Raw genomic sequence first — 21,840 nt, forward strand, 5'->3', positions numbered from 1 at the left:
AATATGAAAAAAATAGAAGGACCGTGAACAGTCTATTCGTCTTGTAGATGTAATATCATTAGACTCACTGACCCTCAGTAGAAAGTAACAGCTTTTTATTGCAAGCACTCGCCGTCAAACAGCAAGTGTTAACGCGTTCTATTTCCTTGCGTTACGTATTCATCACCCCTTGAATGCGGAAAATTATTCCCTTGGGAAACAAATTGTTTAACAGAATCTGACGGACCGAGTGATGGAGTGAAATTAAGCTTAACTACGACACTCCTATTAGCAACTTACCGTATTTTCTCGATTAAACGCCGGGTCAAAACTGCTAGTTTTTGAATAAACGCCGGGGGCGTTTGTTCGAGGTCCCGGCGTTTATTTGAGGTCAAGCTAACAAGTAAATATATTCTGTTTGTCACAAATCTTGATTGCAACATAAACTATTCAATCCGTAATTATGTACCTTTGGGTAATAATCACCTTAGGAACAGATTTTCGAGGCTGCAGAACGAAGACAAAACTCGTCCCGCCTTGACAAACTGCACTTTGGTCTCAACGATCTGTAACAATAAATCAATCTGAAAAATTGGCAGAAAATTGCAGTCATTTAATAAACGCCGGGCCCCGATTAAACGCCGGCTTCAAATAAACGCAGGGTTCACCAAGGCAAGTTTGAAATAAACGCCGGGGCGTTTAATTGAGAAAATACGGAAGTTATCAAAATAGGGGAGCGAGGAGGACGACGGGAAGTGACTCCCGTGTGCTTTCATTTCTTTTTACCCAGGCTCCACGCGCTAACTTTTCACCTCTCCCCGAGCCCGTAAGAAAAAATAGAAAGAGCCCTCTGCTCGCCTCTGCTGACGAGATAGGTGGAACACTGATAAATACGACCACCTTTGGGCTTTGGAATTGTGGTCGTATGATGTCGCATCTTAAAATTAATTCTTGGTTTTCACGTGATGTCATCAAAATTTTAAAATCCAGAATCGTGAGACGCCATGATTTTTTTTATTCTCCACTGGCTATTAGACGTCCTTAATATAAATCTTACTCAAGGTTTTCAGCTCGATAGCATCCACCGTCTTTAAGATACAACATTTTGACTTTCGGAGTTTCGCGCCCCACGACATCTCAAAATGTGTGGAACAATTTGACGGATAATTCGAGTACGAAATACCGTACAGGCCTGAGATTTGGACACGTAGACTATCTTGTAAATTTGCTACAACCTGTAATATTCTTGATGCTTTACTCGATAGCTTTGGATTTATTTTTGTATAGCGCGTGACATAGCGTTACTGGCGTGACAGTGGAAACCAGCAATACGTATTACGACTGAAAACATTGGTGGAAATAACGAAATGGGCGTATTAAAAAGGAGGAGTTCTGTATAACCTGCGCTGTTAGGCGTTTTATTTTTTTGAAAGGGATGGGGAGTGAGTAAGTAGGGAGGGAAGGCATGATCCCAGGTTAGGCCCGGGGTTAGGCTCGCTCTCCGCATGGCTTCCACGATTCGTGACCCCAGTTTCAGTATGGCGTGACTTAAAATCTAACAAGTTTGCTTATTTTCCATCTTGTTTCTTTTGAACCAGACCAGAGAAATCGGTCAGCTTTAATCTCGCTAGTCTGCGAAGGAGAGTATATTAAATCTCGCCGACTTTAATTAAAACACTTTTGTGTCTTTTGTCAATAGCCTGTTTAGTTGGTTATTAACTTTATTGTTGAACCGGGGACTGGTACGGGCGTTCTGATTTCACTCTGTTGTTTGTCGAGGGTAGTTTAATCTCGAGGCATCAGTTCTTGGCGGTTTCACTTTGCATTCGAGGTAAGAACTTTTTGAGACTTATTCGCCCATTGCTTGTAACCGATTTCTTAGAGTTACTTCAGAAGTCACTACACGTGGAACTCTGACCCTCATCAGTGATCATACTTGACATAAGCTTCATGTAGCCTAGATCAACACCAGCTCAATTCATATAAACCCTGATCGAAAAAGTCATGTTATAGTCATGACTAGATGACTGCACAATTTTAAATTTCAAGTATCTTAAAAGTTTGCTATTATTATTTCCATTACATGTAGAACATGTAGTAATACTTTCGAGTTCAACGCCTTAAACTGTAAACCTTGGTACACCCTAACGGGTCATATGTACTAAAAATAAGATCTATTCACAAAATACTATAATTAATGAAATTGCGGCGTTATTTCGACAGTTACATCTTTAGGATCATTTCGGAACCTATGAAACATATGATTAGACGTTTCAATGCATTGAAACATCTGATCCAAAGTACATGTAACTGAATGGTGGGTGGTGCTTACTCCAGTTTCCATGGCATGAACTGAGCAACGAGTACAGGCATTGTTGCATAAGGCAATATTTTGCACAACTTGTGTTGCAGAGGTAACATTGCTAAGCTAGTGCAACACCCGTAGGCAATGTGCAACACTCCAGTTATAAAACAACAACAGCTGTGTGGGAAATTGTTCTCAAATTTTGCTTGCATGTGCACTGTTTTTGTCATGTTGTTGTGTATCCTAGAAAGCTTGTTCACAGGCTACAAAACTTGCAAAGTGTGCATAAATTACATAAAGACTTTCTGCCAAAGCTTCACTTTACATTTTTCACTCTGTCACACTCTGATCCGTTGGTCATGGTGTACGTGCTCCATTGTTTTGACAGGGGTGTCTAGAAAACTATGGCATAGAAAACAAAGACCTACGATGTCCCATCACTTGACATTGTATTGTTAAAAAAAGCGGAGTAATATTACTAGCATCATATAGTCATTTTCTAGGTTGTAGCTTTCTAGGTTGTAGTTTTCTAGGTCGTTTTTTCTTGGTCATACTGTAGCTTTCTAGGTTGTTGTTTTCTAGGTCGTTGTTTTCTTGGTCGTAGCTTTCTTGGTCAAAGCTTTCTAAGTTGTCGTTTTCATGGTTGTAGTTTTCTAGGTAACTGTTTATGCACAGGAAGCCCAAGCTCCTAAAGGAGCCTTTCAACATATGACATTGCATATTAACATTATTAATTTATTATAAGAGTTTGTATGGGAATATAATAATAATAATAATAATAATAATAATAATAATAATATAATAATAATAATAATAATAATCATTTCTATAGCGCTATTTAGCTAATCTTTCATAGCGCTTTACAATCACTATGCTAAAAAAATAAAAATAAAATATAAAAATACCTAACTAAATTAATCTATTGAGCTAAAATATCTATACATGCAGAGAGTGAAGTTTTAAAAGTTAAAAATTTAAAAACTAAAAATATCATGATTATTTAACTGGACTTAAAGTAAACGTGTATAAGAAATAAAAATTAAATGTCATAGGCTTCTTTAAAATGATCGTTAAATATAATTCAAAATAGGGGGAAAGGATCTAGTAAAATCTACTTACCTGCCCTCTTCTGTGTATATGTTGTGGTTTATCTTTGGTTTTTTCAAACCAGTTTGATTTTTATTTGTCATTGTCTCATATTCATTACCATAATCAAAAACAAAGTAGTTTCAAACTAGTTTGAAAAAAATTAAACCAAGGAAAAAATTAAACCACAACATATATCTTGTGTTTCTATGTCATTTAAAGGCGATTCCAGTAGATTTTAGGTTCATTATTTTCCTCTCCATATATAGGGGTGTTAAATGGTAAATGCGAGACGGCACCTTTTTAGCCTTGCAAAAGAAATCAAGACCTGAGAAAGCAAAAGAAAAATTTGAGACGACGAGACCCCTGAAATTTGGCTAAAATTCTGCGACTCGCCTTTTTTGAAGGATCATTCACCACCCCTATATATGAAGAATTATTCTAAGGGCACAGCTTTAATGTTATTTTATATTTTTTATATATTACAGATTGATGTATACTATACCATAAATAAATGGCACGCAATGCATGCCAAAGCGATGACGTTTTACAAAGGGTTTTGAATATTTTTAGGAAATTTGTCAAAAATTAACGTAAATTAAAGTTCAGTGGAACACTGCTTAAGGGCACCTGCTTAACACGAACAGTTTTGTTTGTCCATACATTTTCTCTAACATTAATTTAATAACGGACAACAGACACTTTCTACTGTGACCCAAGTGAAACGCTCTCGTACAAAGTTTACCTTGCTTTACGGATACTTTTCGGTCACTGCTTATATTATCTTTGCACCATACATTTTTCCATTTGTATTGATTTTGTCCTTTTTGCACCTCGTTAGAAAAATAAAAACTTTCTTCAAGCTATGCGTTTAATTCTAGTTGCGTTACCTTATAGCGTGACATCTAATCTACGATACACGATACCTTTCGCGAACGACCGGATATGCAAGGTCAAGTTCTGTCTCTGACCGGACCACACAGACCCATTGTATGATTTCGGGCGACTGCGTAGCGTATATAAACAGTGATTTTATATGCTGATTTTAAATGGTGAACATGGCGACAGATAAAAGAAATATGTTCCATACGTTTCGGGGTTTCTGTCCCTTCTTCGGTGGAGAAAAATCAACTGGCATTTCAATTTATTCCACAGAAGAAGGGGCAGTAACCCCGAAACAAAAGCAACATATTTCTTCTATCTGGCGCATTATTCTCGTTTACACAGGTCAATTGTACATATGTCTGTTTACTGAATCTAATAGAATTTGTCAAATATAATTTGTCTCTTTCGTTCATATCTTTTATTAGTCCTTTTTAACTCCCCAGGAGTATTTTGCTTTGTGTTTTTCGCGGCGCATTTCTTGTTGTGCTAAACTTGATCTTTGTTCTTCCTGTAGTTAGTTTCCAGTCCTATTCGGTCGTTCGATCGGCCCGGACAGAACCGATCGAAGGGCTCCAGCATAAAGCGTTGACTACGTCATCGCTTAAAAATGGATGCAGAAGATTTAGTTGATGTTAAGATTCCGCCTCCAGATGATGACAGTGATAGTGACAATGAAAATGACCCTAAAGATTCTTTGCTGGAGGAGAAAAGAAGAGACAGTGACCCAGGAATTAAACCTTCACCTATGCCTGGGGTCAATCTGCTCTCTAGATTTGTTACCTTTTGGTAAGTTTTCTCGAGGACGTGAAAGTTAGGGTACTTTAGATTTTTAGTTGTGCTCAGAATTTGTACCTCAAGCAAATTGTATCTAGCAGAACAATAATGAAAGTGTAAGAAACTGCACATTTCCATGCATGAGTACTCTGCAGCTTTAGTTACTTGTGATTCATAATGTTAACCCCCAATGAATGCAACTGTCAGGTTCCAAAAGTAATGGACCTCTGAAAGTACCAATAAAATTTCACCTTTGTGAGCAAATCCCGGAAGTAATGACCCTTCAATATAAATGACCCTTCAAAAGTAATGACCTCAAATGCAACTTTACTTGTTATAAGAAACAATGAAAATAATAGATTCTGCAGGCAACAGGTCTGCTTTTTATTAGCTACTTGGAGGTGGAGACCCCCCACCCCCCCCCCCCCCATTAAAAGTTGCAAGACTGCAAAATTAAAGTAGTGATAGTAAAAGGCTGCTAAGCCAAAAAGTAACAAGGGTTGTTACTTTCGGAACTTTATGGTAGCTCTCTGACTGGTGTGACATGTGACTTATTTACCACACCACTGATGAAGTTTGCTGAAGTGTAGATGTTTTAATAACAGTACCATATGTTATCAGGTGGTTAAATCCTCTCCTATCTCTTGGAAGTAAAAGACCTCTTCAAGCAGAAGATTTTTATGGGCTTAGATCACAGGATTCAACTTCAGTACTTGGAGATCAACTTCAAAGGTATGTTCCATTTACACTTAAATAATGGTCAATTATGATCAGTTAAAAATGAGTTTGACTACATGTAGGTGTAAGTCATTCCCAGCAGGTACTTCCCTATAATATTATAACCTCAGGTATGTACCTTCAGGTATGTACCTTCCCATATGGTTGAGTTTTCAAACTGGATTTATTCTTGAATAAAGAAATAACAACAGAATTGTTGGAAATATCTCTGTTAATTGGTCTGAAGTAGAAGCATATATCAATTTTATGGCATCCAGAAGGGAACATTTTTTTACATCTTGAAAATAATGGCAGTTAGCTAACTTGTAGGTTTTCCCTTTAACCCCCATTGCTATATTTCTCTGAAAGTGTTTAAAAATGTTCTCCAAAAAAGTCAACCCCTGAGTAGTCAGTTAGTTTCTGGAGTGAAAAATAAGCGTTTTACAGCTCATTACAAGATACCCATTATAAAAAGATATATATTTTTGTCACTGTTTATTTTTTCTGCTATTTCAAGGGAGTGGGAAAAAGAAAGATATAATGCAGAAGAAAAAGCAAGAAGTCCTAGCCTGTTGCGTGCTGTTGTCAGGACATTTGGAAAAGGCTATATATCCCTTAGTATTTTTGCAATTATAACTGTGAGTTATTGATTCAACCTTTTTGTTTTTTAGTTTGGGTGACTGGAAAACCAGAAAAGTGAATATTCGCGAATAGCGAATAGTAAGAATAGTGCAAAGAGTCGCGAATATTGATGAATAGTCGCGAATATTGACGAATAGTGATGAATGGTTGCGAATAGTGACAAATTAGAGAAATGTAGTTCCCAGTACCTCGCAGCAACGTGGGATATTTTAATTTCCTACTAGAATGGATCACGATGGATGCTTGGAAGGAGAGAAGATATAAATGATAAACGCAATTTCTTCTGTTTTGTACTGTTGAAAAAGCGTAATCATTAGCTTACTAGTAATACGTGACTCGCAGGGCCTCGCGAAGCTCTGGGTTGGGGAGGCGGGGGGGGGGGGGTGGTGTTATAAATAAGGAGTGGATTATTTGAAGTTGAACATTGTACATATTCAATTTTCCACAGTAGGCAGGAAGATATATTTGTTAAAAATTAGTAACGGGCATGGCCGCGACACCCTCGTTCCCAGGGTCTACTCCGCTTTGAAGATGGCGGCTCTTTCAGGTTCGTAAAGAGGTATAAAGCGTTGGGAAGCGCAGGCTATTTTCAAAATCATCGACAAATTATTGGATAGTCGCATTTTGGACATTTATTTGAGGGCATTAAAAAAAAAGAAGAACGAACGGCAGGAGGATTCGAACCCTTTGCCCGCGCGCCCCTGATGGCGATGAAAGGTTTATAGCCTGAATACCTTTTTCAGGGAGTATTATGTGGAAATCAGTGTTATTTTAATCCGAAAAGAAAAACGATAAAAATGAAAGGCTCAGGATTCGAACCCACAAAAAAAAATAAGGAAAAAAAAAAAAAAAAAAAAACCCTAGCCGGATTCGAACCCGCGCCTTCAGTCCCGAAGATCTGATTTCAAGTTCGACGCCTTACCATTATGCCACCAGCGCGCGGCGGCCGTGTGACGTCATTTCCGCCACACACCAAGCTCACAAATGAATAAATATATGTATATGACCGTAAACTCCACACGAGATTTCATCCCGCCTGAGCCCTTTGAGGGACAAAATTATACACCCCGCTACGCTCGCCCTTCGGCCTCGCTTCGCGAGGAATTATTGTGTTTTTCGTTTTCTTGCCCGTGATTGACAGCCCCAGGTAGAGTCCAGAAAAGAAAAGGGAATAAAATTCATGCAGGCAAGTGTTGCATGACGAGCCTACACAATGGCTGCGAAGAAGACTGGCTTTAGTGTTGTTGTTGTTTTTATAACACAACTTCTTTTGTCTTTTCACATTGATAAACTAATTGCAAAACACTTGTCTCTCATTTGCTTTTTATTGTTTTGCTGATAGAACTTGCCTTGGATCACGATTCATGAGCATGAAATGTGAGGAAATACACTTTATGGTCGGTCGGCATTTTGTGAAGAGATATAGGCTTAATATATCAATAAAAGTAATTCATATAGTTAGATCTTGACTTGCACTCTCTTTTAGAGTGAGCGAACAAGCTAGCAAGCGGTTCTGTTTTGATGATTTGTAAGCATATGGTATGTGATTTGCCTGGATTTCTAGATTAATCTGTGCATGTGTCAGTTAATTTTGTAGAAGCCCTGTAGGCCTTTTCACAGCGACTATTTATGACTATTATATTCATCACTATTCATGACTATTCAATGACTATTTGTCACTGTTCGTCACTATTCGTGACATCACTATTCGTGACTATTCGTCATTATTCGCAACTATTCGTCACTATTCGCTAAATATATTCGCGACTTTTTGCTATTTGCTATTCGGGTTTTCCAGACACCCTTTTAGTTTGTGGTGGCTCAGTAACTTATGTGAACTTTGAATTGTGAAGCATTAGAAACTTCTTTCTTGAGTCTAAAAAAAGGAAAGGGCACAAGTTATGCCAGACACATGAAAGTCCAAGATTTGCATGAGAAAATATGTGTACCAGCATTTCCCCAATGACATAGTTATCATCATTTGATTGGGCAATTTTCTTTTCTTTCATAATGTCATCAGCTTGCCTTATCATCTTGTTGCATATGTTGCCTAGCTGTAAAATTTAGTATTAGTTGTTTATGACTCTGATGAAGAGCCAAAATATTGCATGTTTCTATCTTGTCTCATATTGTAATAAACCAGAACTTGTTTTTTTACAATGATAACATTACTTAGTCTTGTTTTCTTTATGTTTTGTCATCATTTACAGTCCTAGCCTGTAATACCAGGAAATGACTTTAATATTATCTGACTCATCTTTAATTTGTCCTAGGATACATTAAGAATAGTTCAACCAGTCTTTCTTGGCCTCCTTATAACCTATTTCAACCAAGAAACCACCACAACACAGAAAGAAGCCTTCTTGTATGCATTGGCAGTTTGTATATGCAGCATTTTGTCCAGTTTTCTGGTAACACCATTCACATTTTTACGGCAATGCTATGGTATGAGGGTGAGGATCGCCTGCACTTCTCTAGTGTACAACAAGGTAAAATGTATGTATATGTAGCATTTACAATGTAAATCTTTTGCAGTGTAACAAACCTGTTTTATACAAGATTAGGGCTCATTTAAAAAAAAAATCATAATTTGTGAAAAAATAGTTTTATGGTCCATAGTTTGAGTTTTCCACTTAAATTTGATCATGATTTGTTCATAAAATAATTATTACTGGCTACCATCATGATATATATTTTATTTTTCATAAGTAAAAAAATAATGTTGAACAAAATAAAAGACGATTTAACTTGCCTTATCTTTGCAATCATAGGTGTTGAGACTAAGCAATGCAGCATTGGCAAGTACAACCACTGGCAACATTGTAAACTTGGTGTCTTCTGACACTCAAAAGTTTGACTGGGTATGCAGCATTTTGTAGCTTTTGGCCATTTTCCTTTACATCTATGATACAAGTAAATGTTGGTTTTGTTCTTACCAGGCTTGTTTCTTCCTCCACTACTTGATACTTGGCCCAGTAGAGGCACTAGCTGTACTTGGACTTCTGTGGAGAGAGATAGGTGCCTCTTCCCTTGCTGGCATGGGGCTTTTGTTCATCTTGGTTCCTATGCAGATTAAAATGGGAGATGCTCTTATGTATTTCAGGTGAGTATATCTTTTACACTGCAATCTCTTGAAATAACAATATCATTACATCCCAGTTATACAATATATATATATATATATATACATATCTTAGTTTACCATACATGTATGTCACTTGGATTCTTGCTATAAAAGGTATAAATAAAAGGAAAGGAAAATACCAAATTGTACTAAGGGTGAAATTGAACCACAGCATAGTAAGTACAGACGTTTCTTGACTGGAGAAAATTATAGCACCATGCACATGTCCAGCTACAAGTCCAGGTATTTCCTGGGGTTTGAGTGTTTGCCTATATTTCCCCCAGCACATCATGATAATTGAGGCTTTGTTCCATTCCTAAGGCGACAAGTTTCCCGTTTTATTGATGAGCGTGTGAAATTGATGAATGAAGTTATAAGTGGCATGCGGGTAATTAAGTTGTATACCTGGGAGGATTCAATCACTCAATGGATTAGCAAAGTCAGAATGTAAGTAGTACAAGTATATATATTTCTTGAAATGTAGAAGTCCAGAAACTTGTAGAAATTAACTGTTAAATTATGGTAAACTTGCTAGTTTAATAATGCTTTTATTCGGCTGCCTTTCAGTAATTCCTGGCAGACCAAGGCAGGTCATTTTCTGGTACTTTTCACATACCCGGTATATATGCATAATATTTAATATATTTAAATCACCAATCTGCATAGGGAATCCTTTGTCCCTTTTATGATCATTCTGAACAACCAATATGATACAATCTATCTATGCCTAAAATATGAATTACATTCCGCCTACTGAGGTGATACAAACTTGAAAGCAGTAGCAAAAAGCTTACTTACCGTAATACTTAGCCAGTAAGTCTGACAAAAGGTTATAAAGGTAGAACTAAGTTACATGACTGTATAACAATGAATATATTGTTGGTGAGCTTATCAGCATGACATAGGGTAAGGGTTACTGATATGTGAATTATTTGAATCATAATTATTTGAATTTGGCCCTAAATTTTCTTTGTTTATAAAGGAGTGGAACTCAGGTTACTGACTATATAATAGGGGTCATGAATGGTTCATCAAAATTTTTCAGTGTTCGCAAAATTTCCCTTCTGCTCGGAATGCTGGGAAAATTTTAGTGGGTGCTCGTTTGCTTGTGCTCGCATATTTTTTAACTCCTCACATGCTCAGTTTTTAGTGGAGGTAGCTTTTTTAAAAGTATCCGTTGTTCGCAAGACTAATTTTTGTCACTGCTTGTGCTCGCAAAGAAAAACGCTCTGCTCACATGCTTGCAAAGAACATTTGATACCACTTATAGTTAGCAAAATTTATTTCTAGAACAAAGTACAAACACAGTGAATCTAAAGCAACCAATACAGAGACAGTATACTACAAAAATAAAAAAATTAACAATCATTTTAATGCACACATTTGTAGCTGTCACAGGTTTTTCACATGTTTTGCAATTAAAAATGGTTTTTGGTGTTCTTTTTAGCACTGAACTTTCCTGGTTTCGCAAGCTAGCCTATGTACGTGGTTCGTTTATGTCATTCTTCTTCAGTTCTTCAGTGTTGGTTACTTTTGTGACATTCATGACCTATGTGTTAACTGGTCACATTTTAACTGCACAGAAGGTCTTCACTTGCCTGTCACTGTTCAATTCTGTCCGTATAGTAATGGCACTGTTTTTCCCTGTTGCCATTACTCTCATGAATGAAGGAAGAGTCTCCTGTGAGCGAATTCAAGTAAGTGTATTTAGTATATATGTTTCATATTTACAATTTTCTTTTAAGGGTTACAATGCCATGGGTTGAAAGATGACAAACTGTCCAAGGACTATATGACAGTTTAAAGTGGTTCAATAATTGGAGTGGTTTAGTAAATATATAGAGTGGTTTAAAACTTGGAATGCTGTGCTCTTTACCATCAACTATTTTCCAGCGACCTATAAAACACAGAGGAGGACAGAGGAGGAGAAGATATGTCACAAGTCACTTCAGCCAAACATGGATTTCTTTAGACAATGATTGTAATTGTTGTTGCATTGCTATAAATGAAAAAAGGGTTTTTTTAGTTATTTAATTAATGTAAACTCGCATTTGTTTAGAAACTGCTACTTCTAGATGAGCAACATTCTCAAGGATTGATAACATCAAATCTGAGGCCTAAACCTGAAGACTGTGGCATAACAGCAGAAAATGTATATGCCAGCTGGAGCAAGGTGCTTTTCATCAAAGTTTATTGTGTCAAAATCACAAATAAATCATAAATAATTACAAAAATTAAAATAATGATTAAAGAAAATTCAATAAATAAAAAATAATTACTATACATTACATGTACAGTGTATTTGTGTTAAAATGTGGTGAAAATAGGACATGAAATGATTCTGGAATTAGTTAATTATAATTATTTTAGACATTTAGGCAACAATAAAGTATTTTACCAAGTAATATTTACGTTTCTTTCTGACCTTATAAAGAAACCAATTAAGTTATGACTTATAGAAATGAATCTTAAGACCTGCAGTGCATAGATACTTATCACAAGGCAAGATTTTGCCTAACATTTGGTTATGGTCAACTTGAGCTGACTGTTTTATATGCATATTTTGTAAATGTCAGGAGATGTGTGCAAGACAAGGGTTCTGAAGTACAAGGCAGAACATAATGCCTGCCTCTAATTTCACCATTCTGCAGCTCCAGCCTTTTAAATCATTTTCATTAAAAAGCCACCACTATTTTCCATTTCTTGTTTCAAACATGCAGAGTGTGAGTGCAAGGTTCCAGCTTTGTCATGTTCTAAATGAAACAAAAAAGGTGGATTGACTAAGCAACATTAATTTTGGCTTTCTCAGATTAAGAACAGAAAAGCTTAAAAAATCAAGAGGTCTTTTACAAGAGTACTGGCACTTTTTTGATCTGTTTTTTTTTTTCTTTGAACAGACTCAACCCAAGCCAACTCTCAATAACCTGAGCTTTGAAGTTACACCGGTGAGCACAGAATTTTGCTTTAGTTGTTTTATGCATAATTAAATTTTATTAATAATTTTTTTTATATTGTTTTTATTTTTTTCCAAAGGGCGAACTGCTTGCAGTCATTGGGCCAGTTGGCTCTGGAAAGGTTGGTAGAATTTTAAAGCCATGCTTCCATCAATTCACAATTTTGCAGCACATTAATTTTTTACTCTCAGTGTCTTAATTTCAGTGTCCTTAATGAAGTGGTGTCTGTCTGAAGTGCTGGTTATGTATATGTAGCATTCATTTCTATTTAGTAGGAAATTTCCACCTTCTCATTTACATTACTTGAAGTTGTGTAAATACTACATTAACAAACTCAACTATAGTATACGTATATAAGAAGGCGACTTGTCTGATTTATATGGTTGCATAATTATTTTTTTGTCCTTGTTCAAAAACTGGCAAACAAGGAGACTTGTCAAGGAAAACTTGTTCATTTTAATTGGTTTAATAAATTTATTTTTTTCCTTCCCAAAGTCTTCTTTTCTGATGTCTATTTTGGGGGAACTACCATTGTCTGAAGGCCAAATAACTGTGAGGGGCAAAATTGGTTATGCATCACAACAGGCCTGGATTTACAATGGCTCTTTACGGCAAAATATTATATTTGGAGGTGAATTTGAAGAAGGCAGGTACTATGAAGTAATCAAGGCTTGTGCACTGCAAAAGGTATGGCTGACTGAGATTATGTGCTGAGTTCTTTCAAAAAAAAGTAGTGCATGTTTACAGCTTTTGACTATTAAGTTTTGCAAATACCATATTTGGAAACATGAAGAGTTTCTATGGCAATGCCTTATACAGGCAAACATTTTCCCTTTTTTAATTCCTAAATTGTATCTAAGTGAAGTTCCCCAAAATAACAAGAATGAAACAGAAAAAATTACTTTGTAATTACTGTAAAGAGATCACCTTGTTGAAAGACATGGCTAACTCAATTAAGTTTGTATTGATAACCTACAGTCATAATTTTTTTTAACAAACTAGCACTTTTCTTTTTATTCTTTTGTATCCCTTTCATTTACAGATTTAATTGAATGTTAAGACGTGTTTGAATATAACAGAAAATATACCTTAGTGGCCCTGGTAAAGACATTATTGATAGTAACCTTTACTTTATTCTTGTTGACTTTTATTTTATTTCTTTTCTAATTATTTTTTGATAGGATATTGACCTTTTAGCCGAAGGTGACATGACTCTTGTGGGTGAAAGAGGTGTCTCCCTGAGTGGAGGGCAAAGAGCAAGAGTTAATTTGGCAAGGTAACATTGAAGTTTTTATGTTTTATATAATTGTACATGAACGTTTTAGTTGTTATTAATAATATCTGTGATATACTTACAAAGAAAAGATGATAAATATGTATTGTGGATTACCACAATGAAGTTGGGGTTGGACTAAAATTGTACAGAAGGTGATTTGATTTATGGGTAGTTGTTGGTTTAAAATGTTCATTGTTTTTTATCTTCCTTTGTTTGTCACACACAAAAAAAATAAAGCTCAAATCACATCAAGAAGTTGAACTTAAAACAAATTTCAAACACAACCCACATCAATAATTCTATATCAACACTCTATGCAGCATTGACAATTTTGCTAACTGTACTGTACATTTTTTTAAACTGTTTAGGGCTGTGTATGCCGATGCAGATATTTATCTTATGGATGATCCACTCAGTGCTGTGGATGCAGATGTTGGAAGACATTTATTTGACAAGTTAGTTTGCTCTTGATATAATAATATTATGCCACATTTTATAACTTACAGAGAACTACATGTACCTCATTTACAGTTGTACATCTGATTACAGTTTCTGTGACTGAGCTAATAGTTATCTCATGTAATGTTGCTTCATGGCCAAGTCGCTTCACCAATTTTGAGAATCCTTAATCTTTTCATTCTATACATGAAGATTTTATTGAGATGAAAATCTTCACATAGGTATCTTTTATAGAATGTGTGACTCGGATAACAAGTGCGTTGGTAGCATCTGCTCTAGTAGAGGTTGAGAATAGATCATACCTTACTTCTCTCTAAGGGCCCGATTATATGGCGAATTTCAGCCGGGATGAAATTTTGTTGCTATTACATCGAGAATTCCAGCCCGGGCTGAACACTTTTAAAATTGAATAATTATCGTGGTTGCCATTTTCTTTCGTAACCACCACTGCGCATCAGCAAGCTCAAAAAACGTGATAACATCGATTACATTAGGTTTTTCAGCCCGTTTCCCCGGGCCGAGATTTCCAGCCCGGTTTCAAAAACCAGGCTGGAAATTTCAGCCCTGGCTGTAATTTGGCCCTGGATGAAACTTTCTTCATGCAATTGCAGACGTGTATTTAAGAAGATTTGTTTTTGAAGCCAGGCTGCAATCTCAGCCCGCGCTGAAATTCACCATGTAATCATGCACTAAGGGAAATGGAAAACGTTTTGTTGACATTTCCATTTAAATTAAAGTTTTTGAAAATGTTTAAGTATGCAAATGTGCAAACAATCACCTAGAAATGTTTCTACAGAGTACTGTGTTATTTCATTTTCCAAGACTTCTGCCAGTGTTTTTTTAACTCAATAGCGACATACAAAAGTTTACAAGGATTTGGTTCCTGTTCTTTTCGCCAAGATGCATTTCTTGTTATATTTGCTACGTCATGTTTTAGGTGTATCTGTGGTTATTTGGCAAGAAAACCTCGTATCTTGGTTACCCATCAGCTGCAGTATTTGAAGGAGGCTGACCAGCTGCTAGTCTTGTCAGATGTAAGTATATCATATTAAAGACTCGTTTTGTAGGCTTCTGAAAATAGTACATTAAGGAGATATTTTGTGCGTTAAATAGATAAATGACAGTTTTAACATTCCAAAGATGAGTTAGGTGCTAATTACTTTAAGGTGCCAAAGAACTAAAGGCTGATTTAATTGAGCCCTACCTGAGTAAAATAACTGTAGTTTGATTATAGTTCATTTAAGTCAATTTAACTTGATACATTATGTGAAAAATAAAATTGTGCATTATTGTCTGCTAATAAATTAATCATAAATTCTGCATTTCATTAAAGGGCGAATGCATTGGCCAAGGCACATATCAAGATCTTTCTAAATCTGGCATTGACTTCATGGCATTACTAGTTGAGGAAGAAGAAGATGACTCCGCCATCGAATCTGACGATGAACCAAGTCTAATCGAACGCAGGAAGCGAACATTCAGCCGCCTTCACAGTCAACAACATGGTTTCGCTCGCTCAGACAGTGTACAGTCTAGGTCCTCTCACAGGACAAGCCTTATGTTGGAGAGTCAGCTATCAATATTGACCTCAGAGACTGAAATCTCCATTTTCGTAAGTTTATACTTTTACAATTGTAGTGCAATTAACACTGTCTTTTTTAGCATTTTTACCAGAATCAAACAGCTTGTGCTAGAAATTAATTGTACGGTACGTAATGGTAATTTCAACATTTTCTTTATTTTAAGGACGAGAATATCCTTCCCAAAGAAACGAAGCAAGAGGGGGCTGTAACAATGGATACATATCTCCAGTATTTCAAGTCTTTGCATAGCCTAGGAGCTTCTCTGTTTGTGATATTTTTGTTTGCTGTAACCCAGGTATCTGGTGTTTGTAGTTTAAAAATTGTACGAACAATCTTTTTATCCTATGTCAAGTTTGGTAGAAAATTGTGAACCATTCATACCTTTCCGGCTGTGACGTTGCATAAACATATGTTCACTGGAAATCAAAAACAGTTTTGCGGAAAGCCAGTTTTCCGCATAGACATCTAGTGAGTTTACTGACGTGTCTACCAAGTACTTCTGACTACGTCGCCAAGAAGCTTGAGAGGAGAATGAGAACTTGACGCTTATTCAGTGTTGGTTGTAAGCTACTAGATAGACAATGGGAAAGCTGAACAAGAAGCTTACATATTTTTTTTTCTTGTTGTTGTTTTTTTGTCATCATGGACTGCCATGTTGTCCACCGTGAATGAAGGCTGGGAATTAAAAAAGGCGGGAAAATTAATCACGGCTGCTCATACGGGAGTTTTGTTCTCAGTCCCTCGCGACATACCTAGTCTTCTGTCTATTTAATTCCATTTTGCCGTGCGGCCGTGCGTCTGTTCAGTTATAGATCACAGATGACGTCAAAATGTGGTATGAACAGAGAAGTGGCCCACGAGGCGCTAGCCGAGTGGGTCACTGATGTTCATACCACATTTTGACGTCTTCTGTGATCTATAACTGAACAGACCCACGGCAAAATGGAATCTATTTGTTTTATATAATAACACAAGACTTCAGCACACTTCAGTGTGAGCAATGCCGCCGTAAAGATGAGCTAAGTTGTTTTGATTTAACTATTAAGTTTTCGTTAACACGAAGCACTGTTATAATCCGATTAATTAAATAAACAGAAAGATGGTCAATTGAAAGTCAATGAAAACTCTAACCTTTATTCCGATTTGGAAAGTTGTTCAAATCTGTAAACATAACCGAAGCGTTCAACCACAATTCGTTTGTTTCCCGTGGCGTCGTCCAATTGCACAACATCGGTCAAACTTTCATAAAGATTTCGGATAATTTCTCGAATAATTCACTGTCTTCTTCAAGCTTGTTTCGCCCAGTTAAGAGGCTGTATCTGTAATAGTGGTCTGCCCGATCTGGCTTGTTAAATAGATTTCGCTCTTTTCAAGTGTGTTGCAAGACTTTCATGTACTTATACTAAAAACACAATTCACTTGACCGGATCATTAATTTTTTTCGAGTTTTTAAGGATTTTCGGTTCACCCGAACGAGCACTTGTAACGACCACTGTCAAGGCTTAAATTTACCACAACTTTGAAAATTAATTAAAAAAGAACTAACAACTTCTGTACCAAACAAACACTGCAGCCTGTTAAATTATGTCTTTTTAATTTATCACACCAACTTTCACGAACATTGAGCTCGAATCAAGCTAGCAGCAAAACATTAATGACACCCCTATCACACACCTTGATGAAACAGTTGAAAACGGCTCAGATTCAAACTTTATTTTTGAAAAAGTGAGGCGGTCTACTTCAATCAAACTAACGCAGCCGAAAAGTAGATGTAATAGAAAATGTTCCTATCGAAAAAAACCTTTTGGTATCGTCTTAATGAAATATTTACAGCTGTGTAAACTTGCCCAATTTCGAAGATCTTCATGTTTGCAGCCATTTTGAGGGACTCGTCAGGACGAGGAGTTTCATCAACTGGCCTCGCAGACATACCTCACACCTTCAGAAATAAACAAAGATTAGATATAAATGCAGTGCAGTTCAACTGAAAGAGAATAAATCGTGTTTAAAAATGGAAGCTCGACTTACATTTTGACTGTTACGGATCCGGACGTACGGTTGTTACTATTGGAATTTCGCTCGATGATTCCACTAGAAATAACAATATTTGACATACAAACTTCGACTTAATGTAGCCTATGAATCAGCTCAAGGCAGTAACTTCGTGCTTTTCCTTCCTTACTGGCGTACAGCAAAGATTTTCCATCGCAAAACGTTGAACATCGAAGAAACAGCTAAAGAAACGGCCTGTCGGTCACTACTTCATGTATGAGGCACTATACGGTACACATACGGTACACAACGGTACTCCATACATGAAGTATATAACCGACCAATCGATAAACATGTCAGTTTGGTCTTCTTTACCTGATGCTTGCTGTTTTGTCGTGAAAACAACTTCGCTGTACGCTGGTAAAGAAGGGAAAGCACGAGGTTACTACCTTTAACTGATTCAAACGCTACAATCAGTCAAAGTCTGCGTGTCAAATATTGTTATTTGTTGTGAAATCATCAAGCGAAATTCGAACAAGAATGACCTTACGCCCGTAGAAATCGTTGAAATGTAAGTCGAGCTTCCATTTTTAAACACGATTTATTCTCTTTCAGTTGAACTGCAATGCATTTATATCTAATCTTGGTTTATTTCTGATGGTGTTAGGTATGTCTGCGAGGCCAGTTGATGAAACTCCTCGTCCTGACGAGTCCCTCAAAATGGCTGCAAACATGAAGATCTTTGAAATTGGGCAAGTTTACACAGCTGTAAATATTTCATTAAGACGATACCAAAAGGTTTTTTTCGATAGGAACATTTTCTATTACATCTACTTTTCGGCTGCGTTGGTTTGATTGAAGTAGACCGCCTCACTTTTTCAAAAATAAAGTTTGAATCTGAGCCGTTTTCAACTGTTTCATCAAGGTGTGTGATAGGGGTGTCGTTAATGTTTTGCTGCTAGCTTGATTCGAGCTCAATGTTCGTGAAAGTTGGTGTGATAAATTAAAAAGACATAATTTAACAGGCTGTGGTGTTTGTTTGGTACAGAAGTTGTTAGTTCTTTTTTTAATTAATTTTCAAAGTTGTGGTAAATTTAAGCCTTGACAGTGGTCGTTACAAGTGCTCGTTCGAGTGAACCGAAAATCCTCAAAAACTCGAAAAAAATTAATGATCCGGTCAAGTGAATTGTGTTTTTAGTATAAGTACATGAAAGTCTTGCAACACACTAGAAAAGAGCGAAATCTATTTAACAAGCCAGATCGGGCAGACCACTATAACAGATACAGCCTCTTAAATGCTTCGAAAGGTGAACGATGCTTGGCGTATTGTTTCTCACTGGACATTTGTAATTAAGCTGAACTTTTTTTGCTTTGTTGTGGCCTCGCAAGTTTGAAAAACTTTGCCAACAACTCTGATCTGGACTATGAACTCTAATCACGCGCGCGAGTCACACCACCGCGTGACGTCATCCATGTGTCTGTACTCTGATAGATCATAAGTAAGAACCAATCAAAATGCGCGTAGAATTCAGGTTATTATATAAAAGCTGACTCAAACTGTCAACTCAGACTATCTCTTTTTTCACTCAAGGTTGTCTTTATGGTTGCTGACGTGTGGTTATCATATTGGTAAGATGTTTCTATTTTTCTTAAGTACCATTTTAAATTCCTTTGTTTAAAACTATCTTCTTTAAGCCCGTTTGAATGCCATGATTATTTTTGGACCCTTCCTCAATTATCAACCCGCCCAACAACATATATTTTCGGGGTGCGGGATTTGAATGTGAAGCAAAAGGAAACGAGATTCGGGATTCGGGAAATGAGATTCGGGCAAAGGAAACGTGAATCAGAATGCGGGATCTAACAAATTTTGGCGACGTGATCCGGGAAAGTGAGGTAGAATAAGCAAATTGGTTAATGTTGTTATTTTTGCTTGCAGGTGCAATGAAGAGGAGCAGTATTTGATAGCGATATCTGATACAAGTACTAACAGTACCAGCACCACTGAAGTACAAGAACTCGATCGCGATCTGTATCTTGGAATTTACGCTGTTTTTGTGATTTGTCTTCTGTTCTTTACCTTACTAAGGACGCAGCTATTCTTCAAACTGACCATCGTAGCCTCAAGAAAGCTTCATCTGAGGATGTTCAGTGCTCTCTTGCGGGCGCCATCTTTTTTTTTCGACACTAACTCGATAGGTGAGAGCAGTTTTAGAAATTGATGAATACAATGCATGCTGTGATTGGCTTATAGTCGGGGCCGGATTTTCCCGTAATGCCCACGGATATCTTATGAGCGATGTTGATGCCCGGCAAAGAGCTACAAAATAAAATTCTTATTAACTCTCCCTTTCTCGGGGCTGTACTGGGAGTATATCACCCTAGGCCGTTTTTTTTGTACGGACCTCGCTTGTTTGCTGCATACCAGAAGAACCTTGGGCCATATTCTCCCAGTACACTGAAGATTTTACCAGGGCAGCTGTTCATTCTCCGACATCAGGTGGCAAAATAGGCGTGACTTTTTCTGGTCACACTGAAATCTTTGAACACAGTTTGTTTTAGAACCATACCTAATTTCAGTTTTTCAATCGGCTTTTAGGCCTTTTCTCGGAAGCCCTGGAAACTTTTCGGACCTGCAAAGCCATTTTTAAATATCCGTATCTTAAAAACAGAGAAGTGTATAGGCCTGAAAGTTTGTAAGAAGGGAACCTCTGTTCATAGTAAAAATATGAATAAAACAGCTCTGTAATCACAGGGTTTTGGAGAAACGGGCCTCGGGGTCGGATTCCGGATGTGAAATTTACACCCGTTCTTAGTTTTGGAATAAAGTTCAGCATAAGACAACGTAAAACCTTTATTTTATTGTCGTTTTTTTATCAATTCGATTACACAGCCAAAAATAAACTACGGTGTATAAAATAAGATAGGGGTTAAGTGCTCACCGGAGTCGAATAATATGGATGTACTCAGCCTTGCATAGAGCAGTTTTCAATTGAGTGTCGTAGAACCAAAACCAAAGTAATTACTCTGGCCAATCACAAAGGAAAACCGCCAATCCAGTGAACCAATCAAAACTCGAAGCAAATACATGTAGCTGGCACGAAGCGCGGGAAAACGTGCGCGAGCGAGTCACGAGTCAGGATTGGTTTTGGTTTTACTCCTGATTGGCTGAGAAAGTGGCGCGAGATTTTTAAACCAATCACTAAGCGTAGTAATGTAAAACCAAAGCAAACGCAATTTACTTTCGACACTCAAGTGAAAACCGCTCTATCGGTCAGCTGTTAAGTGTTTTGTCTTTTCTCACAGGTCGTATTCTAAACAGATTTTCCAAGGATATGGGATTCGTTGATGACATGATGCCTTTCACATACTGCGATTTTTTGCAGGTAACTAAGTCTTGACACACATTGTCAGAAATTTACATGTTTGAACAGTTCATTCGGTTATTTATTGACACAGTAAATGCAATACTGTCTCTCCAGTTTATTCGTGCGGCAAACTCAGAAATAAGCCCACCAAAAAAGCCTTATAAACAAAGAATAGGTCCAGGGCTTATATCGAAATTTCACAGTATTTGCTATGCTATAGTTTACCACCTTTCCCGAAATTGTAACGGTTATAGTTTTAACAGTGTCTCGGAACAATCCTCTCGATTCTTTTCTTTGCTACACATTAATGCGAAGTTTATCATTCAGCTTTAGTTTATGATATTTACTATACAAAAATAGTTCTATACTAACTATAAAACAGTAAAAAATTTGAAAGATGTACAATTTATCTTCCTTTTTTTTCGCAGACGTTGTTTGTTGTTGTTGGCATTTTGGCGTTAGTGGCCGGTAACAATCCCATCACGTTTGTTATCGTTGTTCCTATTGTCATTGTCTTCTGGTTTTTGAGGTCCTACTACATGAAAACATCTCGAGAGGTGAAACGAATTGAGGGAATAAGTAAGTATGGTTTGGTATATAAAGATAGGAGTTTCCAGACATAAATCAATACAGATGCCCGCTTTTTATATCTCGATGCACAATACTCAGAGGCACGCGGACGTTGGCAACTCGAAC

At 36.9% G+C, this 21,840-nt stretch overlaps 1 protein-coding gene across 2 annotated transcripts in view; it reads left to right on the forward strand.

Moving 5' to 3' along the window:
- Positions 1-1,710: 1,710 nt before the first annotated feature.
- LOC144634342 (ATP-binding cassette sub-family C member 4-like) overlaps positions 1,711-21,840 on the forward strand; it is a 28,112-nt gene continuing 7,982 nt past the window's right edge. Inside the window, exons 1-23 of one of the 2 annotated variants that reach the window (XM_078493263.1) lie at positions 1,711-1,810; positions 3,859-3,879; positions 4,859-5,041; positions 5,651-5,761; positions 6,264-6,384; positions 8,662-8,877; positions 9,160-9,249; positions 9,328-9,491; positions 9,834-9,959; positions 10,960-11,209; positions 11,572-11,685; positions 12,410-12,457; positions 12,546-12,587; positions 12,962-13,153; positions 13,648-13,742; positions 14,111-14,197; positions 15,139-15,235; positions 15,535-15,813; positions 15,948-16,079; positions 19,368-19,405; positions 19,716-19,975; positions 21,083-21,162; positions 21,573-21,723. In XM_078493263.1, coding sequence (XP_078349389.1) covers positions 4,863-5,041; positions 5,651-5,761; positions 6,264-6,384; positions 8,662-8,877; positions 9,160-9,249; positions 9,328-9,491; positions 9,834-9,959; positions 10,960-11,209; positions 11,572-11,685; positions 12,410-12,457; positions 12,546-12,587; positions 12,962-13,153; positions 13,648-13,742; positions 14,111-14,197; positions 15,139-15,235; positions 15,535-15,813; positions 15,948-16,079; positions 19,368-19,405; positions 19,716-19,975; positions 21,083-21,162; positions 21,573-21,723 — 2,872 coding nt within the window. In that variant the 5' untranslated portion in view covers positions 1,711-1,810; positions 3,859-3,879; positions 4,859-4,862. Of the gene's footprint in view, positions 1,811-3,858; positions 3,880-4,696; positions 5,042-5,650; positions 5,762-6,263; positions 6,385-8,661; positions 8,878-9,159; positions 9,250-9,327; positions 9,492-9,833; positions 9,960-10,959; positions 11,210-11,571; positions 11,686-12,409; positions 12,458-12,545; positions 12,588-12,961; positions 13,154-13,647; positions 13,743-14,110; positions 14,198-15,138; positions 15,236-15,534; positions 15,814-15,947; positions 16,080-19,367; positions 19,406-19,715; positions 19,976-21,082; positions 21,163-21,572; positions 21,724-21,840 lie in introns of those variants that run through there. The other variant, XM_078493264.1, reaches the window with a different exon arrangement.

The sequence above is a fragment of the Oculina patagonica genome, chromosome 13 (genome assembly GCF_052425735.1).
Source record: "Oculina patagonica isolate OP01 chromosome 13, crgOcupat, whole genome shotgun sequence".
NCBI lineage: Eukaryota > Metazoa > Cnidaria > Anthozoa > Scleractinia > Oculinidae > Oculina > Oculina patagonica.